This window comes from Lepisosteus platostomus, chromosome 3, assembly GCF_059453375.1.
Source record: "Lepisosteus platostomus isolate fLepPlt1 chromosome 3, fLepPlt1.hap1, whole genome shotgun sequence".
NCBI classification, from domain to species: Eukaryota; Metazoa; Chordata; class Actinopteri; order Semionotiformes; family Lepisosteidae; genus Lepisosteus; species Lepisosteus platostomus.
The window spans coordinates 22,063,221-22,078,899 of record NC_142613.1 but is presented as its reverse complement, the minus strand read 5'-3'; the positions used below and the strand labels follow the sequence as shown (position 1 = coordinate 22,078,899).

General features: G+C 36.0%; 1 protein-coding gene across 1 annotated transcript in view; it reads left to right on the top strand.

Moving 5' to 3' along the window:
* The first annotated feature begins 6,418 nt into the window (after positions 1 to 6,418).
* Positions 6,419 to 15,679, top strand: part of LOC148674632 (exostosin-1-like) — a 416,854-nt gene continuing 407,593 nt past the window's right edge. Inside the window, exons 1-2 of the mRNA XM_088624945.1 lie at positions 6,419 to 8,350; positions 9,042 to 10,118. Of these exons, the coding sequence (XP_088481071.1) occupies positions 9,163 to 10,118 (956 nt within the window). The 5' untranslated portion in view covers positions 6,419 to 8,350; positions 9,042 to 9,162. The remainder of the gene's footprint in view (positions 8,351 to 9,041; positions 10,119 to 15,679) is intronic.

Genomic DNA, 15,679 nt, shown 5'->3' with positions numbered 1-15,679 from the left:
AGTTTAGTCAGGAGCTCAAAAAGGAGTTAGGTTTTTGTCTGGTTTGTTGTTTTGGTGTGTGGTTGTTTCTTTCTAGAGGAAGATCTCCTGTTTCCAGAGACAGACAAAGACATCCACTGGCCAGAACCTCCTGAGAAAGGCTGGAGGAGATTGGGCAGACAGTCTGATGATGCAAGGGGAAAGAGCACTACCATCATGGCCTGTTAAAGAGGAAAATTATCTTGGTCCTGTGGAGGACAATGGAAAAGAGGAAGACAGGCCTCTTCTCCCATGGCCTGAGCCTGAAGACAGACTAATAATAAATAAAAGATGGATGTGCCAGAGCTCACTACAGCAGAGATGGAAGCAAGGCTGCCAGAGAACCATTCATCTGTGGGGAAAATAAAAATTGAGGATACCTGACTGCACCCTGTTTAAAATGGGAAAAAAAGTGATTGCTACACATAGAAAAGAATTTAGGTAGTTTTGAAGGTTTCCGAGTACCCAGAGGCGAGAGAAGAACAAAACCTAGAGATACACTGGGTTCATAATCCAGGTGGAAGGTCTATGCCTCCATGCCCCATTTGCTATTAAATCTGGCAATGAAGGTGGGCTTGGGCTTTGCCGATCTTCAATTTAACTTTAAATTAAGGATCAATCACATTAACTGCTATACAATTATGGCTGGAAAGGAACCTCAAAAAGAGTGCAGGAGTAGGTTTATTACTCCTGTAAATAATCACTAAGTAGACAATTTTTATAAGCATAACAGCCTTAATAGTTTAATTACAAAAACGTAATGTGGAAAGAATATGTATTACTCTTCAGTGTCAGTATGGTCACAATATGGTACATAAAGCCAGAAAAAAAATGAGTGCCATGTGACAATTATAACATTTGTATAGAACAATATAATACTGCAACTGTGCATCTGTCTCTTTGAGTGATTAGTATCATTTTGAGCATCTGGAAAAGGGTTTCAAGGTTATTAAAAGAGACAAGCTTAAAGAGAAGTCAGTGCAGGCATTTGCATTTGGGAATAACTGATCGGTCTCCTGCAGCTGTTGCTGGTTGGCTTTCCATTTGAATAAGTTAAAGGAGATTGTCGGTTAAAGACAGTCTTATCACATTAAAAATAGTCTCCTTGTTGTTATAGTGATCTCTCAGTTAAAGGGGATTGCCAGTAGATTAGAGTCTCTTGGTTTTAGAGGGGAAGGTTTTAGACACAGTTAATTTAATTTTAGGAATGAGAGGAGATTGCTGTCCATATGGTTATAGCTACCCACCACTTAGACAGCGTCTGAGGAGCTGGCCAACTCCAGGAAAGACCAGGGGCAGAGAAGCACAGCTAACAATCCTCAAAGTATACTCCAGAGGTTCGAAGTCACAGTCTTGTCCATAGGTTTGAATGGAGGTGCACTTCTCAGGTGAGAGTAATGTCGGTGGCTGCTAAATTGGACAGAAGGAACGCATGAGAGTTTAAAAGAAACTGAATAGACTTTAAGATAAAGCAATAGCAAACCCAACTGCTGATATGTCAGGGGTGGTGACTTTTGGTTTACGCTGTGTCTGTGGTTAAACAGGATCACTTGGGTAGGTTAGGTTAAACAGGTCATTCTTAAGATCATTACAGTACTGTTTTGTGTAACTTTCTACAGTGTTTTAGGTTGATCCCAGGATCAACTGCATTACACAGCAATATATAGAATAAGAAGTGATGAAATAGTACTGGGAGAATGCAGGCAGAACACTGCCAGACATATTTAAATATGTCTCACCCAGATTCGCCACTACTCCACTAGGAAAAAAAAAGGAGACAGGTGCTTATTCATGCCTTGTATACTGTATGTTGTATCGGTGTATTTTTTGCATCCTTAATTTTTGTTGATTGTTCTGTCCAAAGTCTGTCATATGCATTGCTTTCTACCACGTAACTGCAGTTCCCATTCATCTCTTCCAGTCCTCTCAAAGAAACTCCTGAATTACTTGAAATATCAATCCATGATCACAGAGCTCCTTAACCCACTGAAGTATTTTCTGGTCCAGTAATTCCTGTTAATTCCATTGATCCATAATGTCCTCTGAAAACTGAAGCTGCCCACCCTACAAAATTTTGCCACTGCCAAATGTAACAGCTGGAATAATCAATATTTATTTTTTCCTTCTGAAAAAAGGTTCACGCCTTGTTCTCAACAGTCACTAAATCTTTGTCAGTCAAGCATGTGTAGATTCCAGGTTTATTTTATCCCTATCAAGACTTATCAAACTCGAAAAATATTTTTTTAAATGTACTTCTTTTAAAAGGTAGAAATGTAAAAAGACTAAAGAAAAATACTATATTTCATTTTCACATATGATCTTTCTAAGAACTGTTATACATATCTCCACTGTGCTTCAGTTGAATGTGCTTCAGTTATTTGGATGTTGTTTTTTTCTCCTTGATTTAGGAATTAACAGTGTTCCATCCGTGGGCCTGTCAGAATTGTCAATGAAGTAAATTTAATTCTGATGTTGGCACTCATGGTTTCCCCAGTTGTGGCCTATCATTGACAGACTGCTTTCGGCTTTCAAGGTTAGAAATTGCTGGCTGTGAACACACCGAAGAAGTTACAGTTTACTGACAGCGTCGCCTCCTTTATACCAAGAAAACACTGTTCTCTTGAAAAAGCAGGCCATATTATTTTTTTCTGTACTTTTCTTAATTTATAATTGTGTCCAATCAACTTTTTGCCAAGGAGACTTTAAATTCATATCCAATATATATATATATTTCTAAAAAAGTATGCAGTACTGTACATGTATAAAGTGTCATTTCTTTTAATTCTCAGTACTGTATACAGTACCACCTTGTATACAAAATACTGTATATTCCAGTTAAACAGATTTCAAAACTCTCTTTACAGGAAAACTGAAGTGTACCATATATTTGGTATTAGTTTAGCAATTAATTGTTTAAATTATTTTATTTTAATTTTTTTCTTGCTATCCACCTCTTATCCTCTGTCAAAGAAAATTGATGCTTATGTGATGATCTTATACTGTACAGTATATACTGTATAATGATCTTATATAATTTAAAAACATCTCCCGAGAACAATTGACACAGTTAAATATTTGAATGGAAGTAGAACAAGTATAGCTGCTATACTGCCTTTAGTTAAAAAGCTTCCCTAATGGAACTTCAATTCAAGGTGCAATTGTAAAATACTTACTACATTTCCTTCTCAGACAGCTTTAGGAAGTCTTTTCTGGAGCTATTTAATTTAACTGGTAAATAATCTAAATTATGCAAAGGACAGGATCACCCTCCTCTCATCATATCCATGGCAAACAATTATCAACAAGACCTAAAACAACATGCTTCATCACAGGCAAATGTGTCTGCATCTCCTGGAGCTTTCAATGAAAATGCATTCTTGGAAATTATTAAGGTGGGCTAGGCACTTAGCCCAAATTCCTGAAGTCATAATGCCCAAGGCATCGTTCACTGATGAGCTGAGGCTGTTGTCTTCAAAATCTATGAGTGTAGTTTGCAGATTAGGCCAAAGAAAATGACATCTCCACTGACACATTGGAACAAAATAAGAAGAAGTGTCACCAATCTTTGAGCTGTCAAGGCCTCAATGCATTTATTGCTTATTTGTAGCAATAATGTAGGAGTCACTTTAAAATACAGCAGATATATCTTGGAGAAAAATAAACATGAAATATTTAATTAACATATTTCGTAGAATTGGACAACTCAGGTGGCAGAGTGGATAACACATTGGGCTTCTATACAATAACATGGCAAAGTCATTCAAAGGCTTTGGACTTGAGGCAGACCAGAGTCAGAGTCAGGGTTTGTATGTAGAATCCTTGGATCAATTAGTTAATTGCAACCCAATGGGGTGAATGTGCTCCTCTTGTTTATAATCTTTAAGATGTTATCTATACTTTTACATAATGACCTTTAAACTTGAGTAGATGTTAAAGATTGTTTTTTAATCATACGGTACATCACAGAATGTTTCAAAACAGATCCTTGAACACAGGATGTTTTTGTAATGCCAGTCCTGGAGATCACCCTTTGTATTTTGGACATTGTTTCAAATGAGGTCTAAACAATTAATCTTAAACTCACATCCATTAAACAAATAATAGTCAATACAATTTAGACTGCTGTCAAGAGTTTGATTATGTAGACATACCGACACCAAACCAGATTATTGATTCTCATGAACCACATTTGAAAAACCCTCTTCTTAATCCTAGAAAATCCCTGCATCTTTCTTCCTTGAGATTTTACCATTTGTTGTTTTTTCAGACCACAAGGTGGCATAGTTTATTGCATGATGAACTTTTGAGGTGATGCTGAATTCTGAACAAACATAAAATATTGTTCTAAATATGTTGATTGTGCATTAAAAAAGTAAAAACTAAAAATCATGAGCCACTTAAAACTAGCTTCAAACTGATTTTTAAATGTTTTATCATTGGTTAATATTAGCAATCTTAATATTAACTTGTACATCTTATATGAAGACAAACTGAAACTACAGAAAACACCTTGTTTGGGAGTTTACAATATTCTATGAAAAAACTGCTTTTAGTGAACAGGATTCATAGCTTAATAACATTGTCACTATTGTAATTTATCATCAATTTGCCATATGATGGAGTTCTCTTGACTTAGTTCTACCTGCTTACAGTACATTAGCAGAGCAAAGCTTTGGTAAGAATAAAAAGAGGGTAGTTTGAAGATCTACAGTATGAAATAATGAATCCATTCAAGTCAGAAAACATTCACTGAATCAGACTAATTCCTGATCACTTTCTTTTGAGGGCTTCTTGCATATTTGAATGTATTGTAATAAAAGTGGACATTACACTTCATTAATTAATGTTATTTTGATTGAAAATGTAAACCATTTTAGCAAGACTTTGCAAATCACAAAAAAAGAGCTATTCATTGTCTGTGTCAGATTTCACACCTTGTCAAGGAAGTACGATTCATGTGAAGGTGTCATTAGCAGTGTTGCTTCAGATTTTGTGTTTTTTCATGATGATGTAGTTCTGCACAACACATGACAACAGCTCTCATTTTGTAAAATGTAAAAAAGATTTGGTTTTATGAAAAAATAATAAATTGTTTTCCTTAATGACACTGGTAAAAGAAGATTTTCATAAAACTGATGGTGGAACAGAAAGGGTTATGAAGTGACACTGCTTTTAAACCTGCTGTACTTCCTGTAGCCCAAGAGATTAAAACAATGTTTTATTACCTTTATGACAGCTTGGAGCACAGACTGGAAGCAGTGAAGCTTGTGACACATTTACAAGCAAATCCAGCATGATGTATTGGTCAAACCATATCCCTTTAACCTGTGTTATTGTCTTGAATTTTTGGTTCAAATCTCATCTGGCATTAAAATCATCTTTCAACTCTGTCCTTAAGCATACAAAAGGATTAATGCTTAGGAAAAAAAAAACATCCCATCTTCTCAGATCTATTGCTTTAATTACAGATTAAAGGCTGCCAGAAAAAGCATATAATAGATTAGATATTTGTGGCATAAATCCTAAAACCAAAGTGGGAACAATTTAACTGGGATATTTAATTAGATAAGTATATATATTTTTATTGATATGGGACCAAGATTGTATGTACTCTCTAAAAGCAGAGCTATGAGGAGAACTCTGGTTCTCCCAACTCTACCTTTGAGTTGCGTTTTGTGCCACATACAGTACATCAAAATAAGACGATTCTCTCTGCGGCAGAGCACATGCGTACTGAGTGCGTTATACTGTAATTATGTTCAATTTCATTAAAAAAACAGTTTAAGTTTATATATACAGCTTTTATCGTTTGACATTAACATTTAACCGTAAAATCAACACAAGTATAACATATGGGCCTGCAGGGCATTTAAAGATTACCCTACAGGAAGAAGCGGCATCTATTTTCCACTTTAGAAGCAAGATATAGACCATTTATTCCAACTCGACTGAGAAAGAAAAAACTATACAGTACAACGAGGTCCACCTCACTGAATCATTTGTGTCACAAAATTCTAATGCAGAAGTTCTCTACACGATTATTTGTACGACTTATAACAGGGTGTCGTTAAAGAAGAGTTTTCTGCTTAAAACGCGAAACCAATCCAATATCTGGTGCAATATCTGAAGCAGACTATTAATCAGACAACTCTCCCTAACTGCTTGTGACAAAAATGAAAACTGCACTGTGCAGCTACCATAGTTATACATACAGTACATACTGTATTACATCACTCAAAGTGCAATAATATTTGATCACCATGTTTGCTATTGTGATAATTATTATACCACGTATTCTACGTAGGGTTAATTTCAGGGGTCAGAAAGTAAAGAAGTGCCTTTCTCTACGTCAAGGACGCCTGTACCGACCATAAACTTTCGTCTTCACGGTTCCTAGCAGAACTGTGCCACTAGTTGTTGGCTACGCCCCCCAGTAATGATCGACGCATCGACCGTCCATTTCCATCATTCGGCATGTCTGTTCTACCAATAATCATCAGAGGTGGTTCAGCTTTTCTAGGTGGGAGTTCCGTTGCCTTTTGCCGTTTTTTATTTCTTTAAGGGGGAGGGGGGATAAAGTGAGAGAGATGCTGGAAGGAATCGCAAACTCTTTAGTTGCACATACAATATATTCTGTACACTAGACTGAAATACTGTACAGTATGTCAGACTACATTACTAGAGATAAACCTTAAGATGATTAGATGAGTTAAAGATTGAAAACAACGGATTGTGAAAATGCATTAAATGCCTGCCTATTTTTCAAGGATCTTTTGAGTGTCTTTAAAACATCTAGGCACCGAAGACAAATGTTGTTTAAATGAAATTGCTAACAATACGTCCAACTTCACTTTCCACTGGTATTAAAGCCTATATCACTAGATGATAAATGTACAATACAGTATGTCTTACTGTTGTATTCGACACATTGTAAAGACGTCTTTTTAATGCAATGGATTTATTCAGATGTCAAAAAGCTATTTCTTTCTTAGCCTAATTGGAAAATGACAGATTAATTGAATCTTAGGAGTGCATTTATTGAGGGTGCTAGAATAAAACGCGCACGTATCAGAAAAAAAAAACATAAAGGGAGACCTGGAAGGTGCAGTAATCGTCTTACAGAATGACAAAACTGGAGATGCTGGACTCAGTACTACTACGCGCAGGAGTGAAACAGCTGTGGTTTGCAAAGGTGAGGATGTGACTGGTCAAAGCCGAAATCAAACGCGAAGTTGAATTCACATCACAGCTGTAGATGGTTTCAGTGCTTGGAGTTCTCTTGATTTCTTAACACGTCAGTGTGTTTTCCTACAGATGTATTGCCGAGATACAATAGACAAGGATACGGACGTCTTACTGTTATGTGGCAGAGCTTGATTAAACTTAAAGGTGAAGATGTATTTGCCTGGATGTATTTTTGAAACTTCCAAACATAAGGACTTATAAAATAATATTATGGCAAAAAGGACCGAACAGAACAGAAGGTAAAGCAAGACAGAAGTATTATTTCGAAACTGATAAAATGCGCTGGTGCACGCGAATGGTCGAAGAAGAGATTATTTTTGCAGAATACAGTTTTGAATAAAAGTACAGTATAAGTATAATGACCTCATATGGAAGCTCTTTGCTGCGTTGTTTGAAAGGAAATACTTTTAACTGTGACACGTAAACGAAACAACTTAATTTGGAATTGGTCCTCAAACACAAGAAGACACCGTGTTTTGTATTCATGCCCATCTTTGGAAATATAAAGTTTCTGCAGTTATGCTGTTTTCATTTGCCTTGCAAGTAGGTTCTTTGGAAAGTATACATTTATATTACGCTTTTCAGAGGCATGTGTAAAGAACTAGTACAGGGTTACTTGGTATACAATATTATTTCAATTATATGTACAGTAGTAAGACAGTTTCCGAAATCAGTGACATACAGACGAAGAAATGGGCACCCAAAATATCTTTAACTTCATTCGCATTGTGTTAAATCCTAAGTGAAAAAGATGAAATCAACACATTACGACTATTTTACATCGATTTGACAAACTGTTGCAGTACTCGACAGATAACGCAGCTGTCAGTTTTCTTGAGAAAGTACTCCCAAGTTTTAATTCAGCCTGTTATTCTTCCCTGTTGCTGGCCGTTGCACCATTCAGAAAATATGGTGTCCTAAGGTTATCTTTTAATATGTCGATCCAATAAAGATGACTATTAAATGGAACGGTATATGCTTTAAGAGGAATCCTTGATCAGCAACACATAAGTTGTGGTGAAGACGAGCCATCATTATTCTACTCCCCGAAAGGGGGAAGACTACGGCAGGTGTCTTATAAAAGCAGGTACGAGTCAAAGCTTTACCGTTTATCACCTACAGTAACAATAGATTTCAAGTTACAGCGGCTTATACAGTGGTGCCTTCAAACTTACATGAAATTAGAATTATAAAGTAAATACATGAATCTATGTATAACAACCAATACAAATGCAAGGGAAATAACTTAAGAATAAACTAATATAAGAAACAGTGTACGATACCCGTACTGTACAGTATATCATTGCCAGAGTCATACGTATTGTAATTGAAATATGTTTAACAGCATTTATGAGGAGTCATACTGTATGTACAGACGGTCCAACAACGGTAAAATTAACACGCAGCCTTAACCTGCGAATTTGTATTCGTTGTGTAAAATTAGCAGTAGTTACTTTAAAGCATTTATACTAAGTTGGTAGTTTTTGCCAATTGTATAACACGACATAAACGTATATAAGATCAACATATTGACATTAAATTAAAAATTAAGCAAATTGAATGCATTAATTTAAAAAGAAAACTTCTTTAAAAGCCATCATCCTAATATTCTCATCCCAGCTACGTTTACATAATGTACCATTTTAAGTACCCGAAGGTACCACACATTCTCTCATTAACATGCTTAGAGACTAAAAAGCCAAGTATAAAACTGCATAATGTATATATCTAAGAATGAATGTGGTAAAGTGAATGGTTACTGTGTTTTGTGCACGCAGCTACCTAAAGGTACCAACATGCTAACTTTGGGATGAGTGTCTACGCGATGTGTTGAAACTGGACCCCCTGCCTTCTCCTTCTGGCTCCTCTTTTCCCATCACACTCAGTCCCACTGTCCACATGCAGGCCAAGAAGAGATACCTGCTTGTGTCTCTAGGGGCCTGTATTCTACTCCTTGCATACCTTGGGGGATTGCAAATCGGAGAGTTCCATCACCAGCACCACCACCTCTATAAAGCTTCCCACGGACAGAATCTGCTACGGCAGCACTGGCCACAATGGATTAACCCTTTGAATACATACCTAGACAGAGAGGAGCATGGTGAGGATGGTCATCAGCAGCAGCAGGGAAATCTCTCTCCACGAGAGAGACGGGAGGTTAGGAACAACATCTATAAAAGCACCAAGTGCAGGATGGATACGTGCTTTGACTTCAGCCTCTGCCAAAGTGGTTTCAAGGTGTATGTCTATCCTTTGCAGAAGGGAGAGAAAATATCGGAGAGCTACCAAAAGATTCTGATGGCCATTGAGGAATCCCGGTTTTATACCACAGACCCCCGCCAGGCTTGCCTGTTTGTCCTTAGCATTGACACCCTCGATAGGGATCAGCTCTCATTTCAATACATTCACAGTATGAAGACCAAAATCCAGGGCCTTCCAATGTGGAACAATGGGAAAAATCACCTGATTTTTAACCTCTATTCCGGAACTTGGCCAGACTACACAGAAGAGTTGGGTTTTGATATTGGACAGGCCATTTTAGCAAAAGCCAGTATTGATGTGGATAATTTTAGACCCAACTTTGACATTTCAATCCCTTTGTTTTCAAAAGATCACCCTCAGAAAGGAGGGGGGAAAGGTTATTTGACATTCAACAATGTGCCCCCATCAAGGAAATATTTATTAGTTTTTAAAGGGAAAAGATACCTGACTGGTATTGGTTCAGAAACTAGAAATGCTTTATATCATATACACAATGGGGAAGATATCATTTTATTAACTACTTGCAAGCATGGGAAGGACTGGGAAAAGCATAAGGATGTAAGATGTGACAGAGATAATGAAGAATATTCAAAGTAAGTGCTCCTTTTTCTATGTACAGTCTTTTTAGTGCTTGTCTAATGTGTTCTTAAAAGTAGTTGTTAAAGCGCTGTTTTTTCAGTTTTAATTTTTACTTTGGTTACTTTATGCTTGATCAGATAGAAGTTAATGGTTTCTTCTTATAAAACTAATGAAGTATGAAACATAAATCCCTAAGTAAAAGGAGACATTAGTGGATGTATGGTTTCAATTGCCTTACAATGCAAAATGTATGTGTTTTTTTTGTATGATGTTGCTTGTGGTTTACTGAAAACTAACTTATGATGCTTTTCTTTATGGCACTTTACCTCTGGTATGTAATTCCTCAAAAAAACTAAATTGCAGCACATCTACTTCAATTTTTTATTTTACTTTTGATCATGCTCCGTTTTGGACAATTTTAATAAGCTTTTGGAATTAGCCTGTATTATTTGCTAATGTCTGTATACTGTAAGATGATTCTACTGTATCTGTCTGTGTTGCCTGGTTTACAGGCTTTAGTAAAAGTGCTATGAGAGAACTATTCACCATAGAGATCATTATTCTGCACCAATATGCTACAAATCACTAATGGACTTAATAGTTGACAATTGAAACATGCTTGTTGTATCCCAGCTTTCAATTAGCACTGAGAAGCTAACGGACATTTTGTAATTAGGAAATGGAATTCTTTCTTGCTAGATTCTAACAGTATCATTGCAAAGACAGCTACTGAATAAAATGTGCTACTTTCATTCAAAATGTATACCCTTCAAGTTCAAGAATAATGACATTGCCCTGCAATGGATTGATTTATCGATTCGGGTTTTGCATAATGCCAACATTAACTTTGTGATGTATTTATTCTGTTGTCTGTGCACAGTTGTGCTTCTTACTTTACAGTCTCCTGCTGAGGAACATTTTGACCTGCTTTTATAGAAGAACCACTAACCTAAATAAAGCAAGGCAACACTGAATAGAAACATGATTTTATTCCAATCTGTTATACTCTGAAAGCCTGCCACTGCTTCATGAGATGCTTTCTGAGACTGTGTATTGTTTTAGTGCGAAATACTTGATATAGAGGGCCTTGCAAAAGCTATTGGTACACAATTCATTCCTCAAATCCTTCACTATATATCTCAACTGAACAGTGTTTGAGTAATCCAGTAATCCTATCCGGACGCAAGTGATGGTTAAAATTTTTCTCATATAACCAGTAACCACATGGGAAACATTGGGATGTCATTGTATTAGACAGCTATAATTTATTTTGTGTGGTGCAGGATTTTATTTCTCTCTATTGTGGTAGGATGAACTTGATTGTCCAAAACAATGTTAACACAAGTAGTGTCTAGTGTTGTAATTCAAAATCACAATTCTGTCTCTATAGTTATTTCGTAAAGTACTGTATATTGTTTTTTTTATAAGAAAAGCCTACAGACTAGAACTTTGTGACACCTATGCCTATCTGCGATATATCAAGTAATCCATTTGGAAATGTCTTAATCAAAATGAGGTTTGGGACAAACTTTTATGAAGATACTTGCACCTACAGTAGTATGTTTATAATGTGAACTCAGGAATTCTTGGAACACAGAGAATTGTCTTTTGAGCCACACAGTATGACAGTTGTGTCATGTTGGTATGCATTTTAAGATGGGGAGCGAGCTGAAATGTTACCCACTGTAAAAAAAAAATGTATTACTGTAATTGAATGGAGCCCAAGGTTTCAATCGTAGGCAATTCATTGTTGAACTGCATTATTGCAGTGTTTGCCAGAACACCAGAAGTGACATTAAAATATTTTCATTTGAATAACCAGATGCTTTTGAAATACTGTTAAATGACTTTCTGTGCTAAAGCACTGTATAGAAAAGAAATTAAAAACCTGCTTCTTTGCAAATGAGTGCAAGTGCTTCTCATGCACTGCTTTGAAAAGGTTGAGTGTGGTCCATCAGGAAATTTTGTGCACTAAAAAAGAAGTGGTTACTTGAAACCACATTTTTTGAAGCAGGGAGATTGAATCTGTATTTTTATTGTGATGTGGATTTTAAAAATTATGAAAGCATGTGCTGAATCTCCAGAAACAATGTTTTTTTTCTGTTCTCAAATTTTTTTCCCTAATGAAAAAACTACCAGTTTATAAGCATACAGTTTTGGAAACTGTACAGTACATTGTTCATGACGCACATACTGTTCATACAGTACCTTCTGTGTTGATGCTGTTTCACACACATTGTGAATAATAAAATCCTGATTATGTTGTGTTTATAAAAGTTCACACATTAGCTTAATTCTCGGCAATCGTTTTTTAAGCTATACTGTAGATTTTATAGCTTATCTTACAGTAGTTGAATTATCAGCTTATCAAATATATGTCCTTGCTAACCTGTCGCCTTACTGAAGATTACCTGATGCTTGGCTGACACACATAACAACACTTCTCATGAAAGGCCTTCATATTTGATTTTAAATGTCATTTGTTGCCATCTTTGCTAAAATCTGAATTATATCACTGTGTACGGGAAGATTGCACTTCAGTCAATAAATCACTCCTGTTGCCTTATTTGAGAAGATGTAATTTTATTTCACACAATGGCATAGTACTCATTCACTTTTTTTTTACTAAAAAAATTAAAGTGATTGGTCTATTATGTGACATACAGTAACTGCATTTTTTTCCATCCAAATGATATGTTCAGTAAACAAAAGTATGCCCTCGATTTTTGCCAAGTTTCCCCATGTATCACAGACTTAAATGCCGTCTTTTGAAAAGGATTCCATGGATCGCTGTTTTCAGTAGATACAGTGTTTGTGGCTCTAGTAGTTGTATATCAATTATGGAAGGAGTTGATTTTATTTACTGAAAAATAAATGTTGGCTGAGTTCATTCTGTGGCTGTGCTCAGATGGTGTGATCAGCACCATCTTGAAGCTGAATGTTTTCACTGGAACTGTCTGCCAAAGCTGCATGCCTTTTTTGTGACAATAACATCAGGCACAGAAGCAAGAACCCATTCCTTTCTATCATGTAAGAGCAGAGAGCCAGCTCTTTCTCAACTTACTCAACTCAAAGTTTAAAAATAAATCAACTTTCACTTATACATTTAGGGATTACTAGCTTGTGTTTTCATTAAAACCTGTGTAATGCATGAAAAAAAAAGATGATCATATGTCCAAGATAATGTTTTATAGCATTTAAGGCAGCATAGATACAGTATTTCACAGCACAGAGGTTATATCAGGAAATCATGAAAAATGTAGAAAACTTACAAAAGATAATTTTAACTGCTCAATCCCAGGTTGTTATTTAACATGTCACCTAGTTTACAGGCAGTAATTGTGAAATAACACCATCTGGAAAATCCCATTTTGGAAACTGTCTGGAAATCAAAATAACCCGTGAATTCCTGTTAATTATCATTTGATTCTTTCTCATCGGGGAGAGAGAGGAAGTGAGAAAGGGGTACATATCAGTGTTACACAAGTTTATGGGCATCATGTATCATCATTTTGTGCCGGACTAGTGTTCAGTGCTAATTTCAAATGAAAAGGATGAAAATGTGAAAATTGAAACAATACTTTGAAATAATTTATTGGAAATGCTGATGAAATAGTTATTTTGTGTTATTGTTCACATTTGTATGAATATACTTTCCAGGGTTTCTACTGTATTAGAGATACATTCTAAATACTCTGGGTGGACAAATGTGGAGTATTCTGTGAGCGTGTCAATTTTCTCAATAAAGTGTTTTGTAGTTCATTGCTGTGGAAGTGGGGATTATTGTTCTCTTAGAGGTAATAAAGCAATTACAAGCCACTTTAATACAGCCTTTCCCAGCAATGTTATGCCTACTTCAAAAATCAATTTAGCTTTTTCAAACTATATGCAATTGGGTTATGCAAAAGTATGTCTGGTTTCCACATGTAGTCATATAGTTTTTGACAGGCAATAACTTAAGTGCCACTTTTTCTTATGAGGGATAAGTGAGAAACAGAGTGAAAAGTAATCTCTTCTCAAAGAGGTATCCTCTCTTTTGTGCTCCTGAGCAACTGTAATATACCCATAGGGTAGCTCAAGACATTTCTTCCTGCTTTTCCATTCAGGTCACCCAAATCTGTGGTGTAAGTAAGTGAGATGGAATGCTCACTGTATTCTTAATCTTCTCGCTGACCATTATGCATTTATCATATGGTAGGTGATAAATGGAACTGCTTCTGAAAATGTAGTGAAACAGGTCGAGTTGTCAGTTATGGTGCTTTCAAAATATCCCTTCTATTGATCTTGGACTGAAATATCACAACATTCACTTGAGGATCCACAACATTCAACGATTTGGGAGCTCTATGCATTTGCTACAACAAACACTACACCTGTCATCAATTAATTTTAATGAAAGAACTAAAATAAAAACAGGATGGAGCACATGCATTTATAATTGCGTATATAGGCAAAGAATGTGTGGTGAAAAGTAAATGATTTTATCACTGCTGGCCTTTCTTCTGAACCATACAGTAGCCTGTTTGTTTAAACCACTGGGAAAGCTCCTCTTACCACAAAAAAACAGAGCCAGAGGGAGTGGTCTGAATTGTGTGGTATTGTACTTGTACTTGTGTGGTATTAACTGTAAATTAATTAGTTAAATAGCTTTTTTAATTATTGTATTTTGCAAGTCCCTTTATTTACAAAAAATAGGCTTTCAATTGTATGTTATATTGTGACACTAATTCACAAGTGCTTCCTGTTATGCAAAGTAAGTATCCAGTAGGATCCATACCAATACTCCTTTTCTTTCATCTAAAATGTAAAAAGCAGACAAATACTGTATGTAGAAATGCGAGAAAAGCCAATATTTCTGAAACTCTGGAAGCTGTACAAAACATTGTTTCTTCTGATCTCGATTTTACTGTATTTGCAATCATTGTAATCAAAATCAATCTTCTTCCCACCTTAAATAACCTTCAAAAACCATTAAAAACAGTAAAGACGCATCTTTACTGTTTTCAGAGGCTTCAAACCATTATGCATGCCATTAAAAGACATGCATCAAAATGAAAGAAAAGTTCATTTTAAAAAAATTGTGGCCCTTGTCATAATGGCAATCAGTGTCTTATTAAAGTGATCAGAAGACCCATCTATCAATGTATTCTGTAGCCAGCATTGACTGGCATCCACAAAACCATCTAATAAAACTCAAGGTACTGTACAAAATGCACAGTGCTTGCAGAATACGCTGTTATATGATGTATAAATCACTGTTTTTTGACAGGTGAGAAGCCATCCCGAGCTCTTACTTCATTTTAGTGAAATCCTAAGCCCTCTTCCTCATTAGTGCTTTGGAACGTGGTCATTAATACACACTGTCAGCTGCAAACCCCAAAGTCAGGTATTAAAACTGTAGGGTCATTGACTCACCTCTTCTGTAAACACAGATAAATTATGACAAGTGCTCTTTTTTTAGGCATGGCATAATCATTGTTACACATTACTCCAATGAGCGTCTTGCTCCATGACAGATTCAACATCATTACTGCCACTGCTTGGCTGGTTCCCTAAACGAAATCAGGCTTTGTTT